The sequence below is a fragment of the Cariama cristata genome, unplaced genomic scaffold, assembly GCF_000690535.1.
Source record: "Cariama cristata isolate BGI_N322 unplaced genomic scaffold, ASM69053v1 scaffold16331, whole genome shotgun sequence".
NCBI classification, from domain to species: domain Eukaryota; kingdom Metazoa; phylum Chordata; class Aves; order Cariamiformes; family Cariamidae; genus Cariama; species Cariama cristata.
In genome coordinates, this window is record NW_009597752.1 from 63,229 (window position 1) to 65,426 (window position 2,198).

The 2,198-nt window shown below is 40.2% G+C and overlaps 1 protein-coding gene across 1 annotated transcript in view; it reads right to left on the minus strand.

Moving 5' to 3' along the window:
• MAP3K4 (mitogen-activated protein kinase kinase kinase 4) overlaps positions 1–2,198 on the minus strand; it is a gene marked incomplete at its 5' end in the record, with an annotated part of 54,606 nt that overhangs the window by 35,927 nt on the left and 16,481 nt on the right. Inside the window, 3 exons of the mRNA XM_009709041.1 lie at positions 1,209–1,292; positions 1,382–1,481; positions 1,912–2,028. Coding sequence (XP_009707343.1) covers positions 1,209–1,292; positions 1,382–1,481; positions 1,912–2,028 — 301 coding nt within the window. The remainder of the gene's footprint in view (positions 1–1,208; positions 1,293–1,381; positions 1,482–1,911; positions 2,029–2,198) is intronic.

Below are 2,198 nucleotides of genomic sequence, written 5' to 3' on the forward strand. Positions count from 1 at the left end.
CGGCCGGCTCTTTTTCAGCCGGCTGGCGATCAGCATCCCCAGGTCTTTCTCTGCTGGGCAGCTCATGAGCCACTCGTCCCCAAGTCTGTAGCGTTGCATGGGGTTGTTGTGACCAAAGTGCAGGACCCAGCACTTGGTCTTGTTGAACCTCATAGAGTTGGTCTCGGCCCAACGATCCAGACTGTCCAGATCCCTCTGTAGAGCCTTCCTGTCCTCCAGCAGATCAACACTCCCACCCAGCTTGGTGTTGTCTATAAACTTACTGAGGGTGCACTCGATCCCCTCGTCCAAATCATCAATGAAGATGTTAAACAGAACTGGCCCCAACACTGAGCCCTGAGGAACACCACTTGTGACCGGCCGCCAACTGGATTTAGCTCCATTCACCACCACTCTCTGGGCACGGCCGGCCAGCCAGTTTTATATAAATCTAACAAGAATTTTGTCATGCAAAAGTTAGTGGATTATTTCCCAATAGGGAATTACATGTATTAGATGTATGGAAGGACCAAAAAGAACAGTAGATTCAAATAAATTTCATCTGTCGAAGCAACTGATTTACTTAAATTCAAACTACAATAAAGATTTGTTGACCCAGGAATTTTTAAGGAACAAAGAACAAAACCAAAAATGTGGGAAATTATAGTGCAGTAAATATCAGGCACTGAGATTTTAACCTACTTTTGCTGTACAACAGTTTTCTAGGAACAGTTCTTCTGGAACAGAACACAGCCCCTGCATTTCTCACATCCTTAGTACTCTCAAGGAAGCTCGCTAGAGCAGGCCTCCACTACAATATTGTTGCTTTATAAAAGCACACAAAACACATGTACTTAAACATTTCCATGTGTCTGTTTACCTCAAACTTTAAAGCATTTATTTTTCATAACACTTCTTAAGTGTTATTACTCCTCTCTCACGAATGATTAAGTACTACTGAAGCATAAAGGCTTTTCCTAAGTCACAAAGAGAACCTTTGGGAAGACAAGGAATTAGACACTGATTTCCCAAAACATAGACTAGCATTCTCATTCACACAAACACAGATACAGAAAATAATCTGACTGCCACAATTCAATATTAAATACATGACATTAAGTGTTGAGATACAAACACCACATTAAGAAACTGAAAGTATGCCACTAAATATCCTTTGACATTTTGCTTGGCATCCCCACTCTACTTTCATGCCTCTAAACTGTATTTACCTTCACATACTCTTTTGTTTTCAGAGCATTCAGAAGATCTCGCACAGGGGCTGACAATGCAAATTCTGCTGCTATTTCAAGGTCCTACAAGTAATGACAAAACAAAAGAACATGCTTTCAGGCTAAATTTCTTTAAAGCATATAAATAACAGGATACTGTACTGTTAACTTACCTTCCTCAGCATCTTAGCAAAACCAAGAGCTTTGGAGGCCCTTTCTCTAGCTTCATGAAACAGCTCTTTGAGTGCTCGGCTGGTCTCTATAACAGACCTCCTGAAAGATTGGTAAGAATGAAGTGACAACGTTTTAATAAATTATATTGTATTTATACAGCTATTAGGAAATAAGAACTATTTACATATATGTCACAAGAAGGAACATAGAAGAGATAAATATTTACAAGCAGCTGACTGAAATAAAATGAACTTGCACGTGCACATTTTTGATAAGGACATGAAAAACTGAATTTAAAGAAGGTTACATAAACAAACTCTCATACCCTGAACTAAAAAGAAGGTTACTACGCTTCAAATGAACAAAATGATGGTTCACTACTACTGCATACAGAAATATCAGCAATGAAGTCTATGGAGTCTTGCATTTACAGTTTTCATTCTAAGAAATAAAATGCAGTATGTACCTGTCAGGGGTACAGAAACATAAGTAAGTGTGTTTGTTATTATTAAGCCAAAGGGCTTAATACCTGATTTCATCTGATGCAGTACTGTCATCGGCACTGGCCCAAAATTCATCACAACTGTCTTGTAGTCCAGAATCTAAAAATATTCCTGTAGATTTCAGCAGCATTCCAACAATATCCCTGTAGCAACAGAAACGGTGGAACTTCAGAGTCTTATTCAGGGAGTATGGCACCTTAAACTTCTTCCTACTCTGTCCAACACAAGAGCCGCGTTGCCAAGTCCGCCTGCAGAGACAAGCAGCATCTTGGGGGCCCTCAGTTACTCTACGTGCACAGGGCTAGCACGACAG